Genomic DNA, 1,560 nt, shown 5'->3' with positions numbered 1-1,560 from the left:
TTTCTACTATTTTTATGTAATTCATGTTGATTTTTTATCAACACCGAATGGCCATGTCAGACTTCCAGGATTTTTCCCAGTTCCTAGCTCTTCGTTACCGACACTATAGCTGGGATAACTATATTTCTAGATCCTTGATTTGTGCTCTGGATCTTCATCTGTTGTGATGATTTCTTTTCCTTTCTTCTGCCTTTCTTTGAGGGTTTCAAGGATTTTATGGTTGCAAGGACATTCTTGAATTGTTGCTTTTAATTCAGTAATGATCTTTGCGGCTGCTGCCTCAATGTTATCTGTAACATGATTAGCATGCTGAATTTTAAGCAACCTAAGGATTTCTCCTTAATGCTCATCCTAAGATTTTCTTAAGGTATTCTATGATTTCATTGAACTTGCAGTCAATAACTTCATTATCATACTTAGTGTTTCTAAGCCGTGACAACTGAACTTCTAATTTTTCAATATTAGCGTTCTGTTTTACTAAGAGCTTTTTATGTCTCTTAGAATTTCTATTTCCACACTCCCCCCTTTCAAAGAAGTAGAATATACGTTGAAGATACTAGATGATTTTGAAAAAATTTCACGGGGATCTTTACTTAGTTCGAAGTAGGACAGTAAGTTATAGATTCCTAGTAAACATCTTCCTGTAATCTGGTTAAGATTATTCGTTGAAGAAACAATAGTGTTAAGGCTATTACTTCCTACAACACCACTGAAGACGTACTTCCTTGGTTCAAGGTCTATTCCTTCATTTAATTTCTTAAACTCTAAATTTTTTCCTTTTTTATAAATATGCGGGTGCATATTAGTATTTAGAACGACTACAGATGATCCAGTTTCTGACATAAATCATCAACTCTTCCAGACATGCTATGAAGTAATTCTTTACTAGAGGTATTAGAAGATTCACCAACCTCTAAGGTTCTTCCTCTAAAACTCATTCTAGGTTTTTGTCCTAGAATTGGCTTATTCTTTGCAATATCAATTGCCCAAGAATTATCTAAAGGACTGATATCTGAAAATTGCTTTTCTTCTACAGATCCTATTTCTGAGAATACATCGTCTAATTCAATATATTCATTTTTCTTATAGTAGATGTTATGATGACTATTGGTTAAAGCATAAGCAACAACATAAGTTAAGCTAAATACTTTATCACCCGCATTCATCAGATTATGTCTCTCAAAGGCATGCATGAAAGATAATATATGATCAATATTTTTAGTTTCTAATCTAAAACCAAATTTAGGATAGACAGTAAACATGAATTTTTGGTATGCTAAATTACCTCTAGTAGCACCTAAAATACAATCTCTTCGGTCATTGATTCTATTATCTATTAAAGCCATTTTAATAGGAGAATCTATTCCTTCTTGAAATTCTGCTTTAAGAAAAAAATTTATAGCACCTAGGTGAACTACACTGATGGTAGATCTTATCTTAGAGTCTATTTTCAACAAATTTTTGCTTATCTCTTCCTTAGTGATTAAAGGCAGATAAACTAAACCTGTAGTATCTTTTATATCTATATGCATTTCTTTGGTAGAGATATAATAAAAGATA

At 32.1% G+C, this 1,560-nt stretch overlaps 1 protein-coding gene across 1 annotated transcript; it reads right to left on the bottom strand.

Annotated features, from left to right (window-relative positions):
• Positions 1-818: 818 nt before the first annotated feature.
• On the bottom strand, positions 819-1,346 carry LOC141665796 (uncharacterized). Its single transcript, XM_074471777.1, has one exon. The coding sequence runs from the start codon at positions 1,344-1,346 to the stop codon at positions 819-821; it is 528 nt and encodes a 175-aa protein (XP_074327878.1).
• Between the last annotated feature and the right edge of the window lie 214 nt (positions 1,347-1,560).

Source organism: Apium graveolens, chromosome 6 (genome assembly GCF_009905375.1).
Source record: "Apium graveolens cultivar Ventura chromosome 6, ASM990537v1, whole genome shotgun sequence".
In the NCBI taxonomy this organism is placed as follows: Eukaryota; Viridiplantae; Streptophyta; class Magnoliopsida; order Apiales; family Apiaceae; genus Apium; species Apium graveolens.
This window is presented reverse-complemented; position numbering and strand designations above follow the sequence as displayed.

Coding starts and splice junctions, on each gene's coding strand:
- LOC141665796 (XM_074471777.1), bottom strand. CDS start 1,346: ATGGCTTTAATAGATAATAGAATCAATGACCGAAGAGATTGTATTTTA.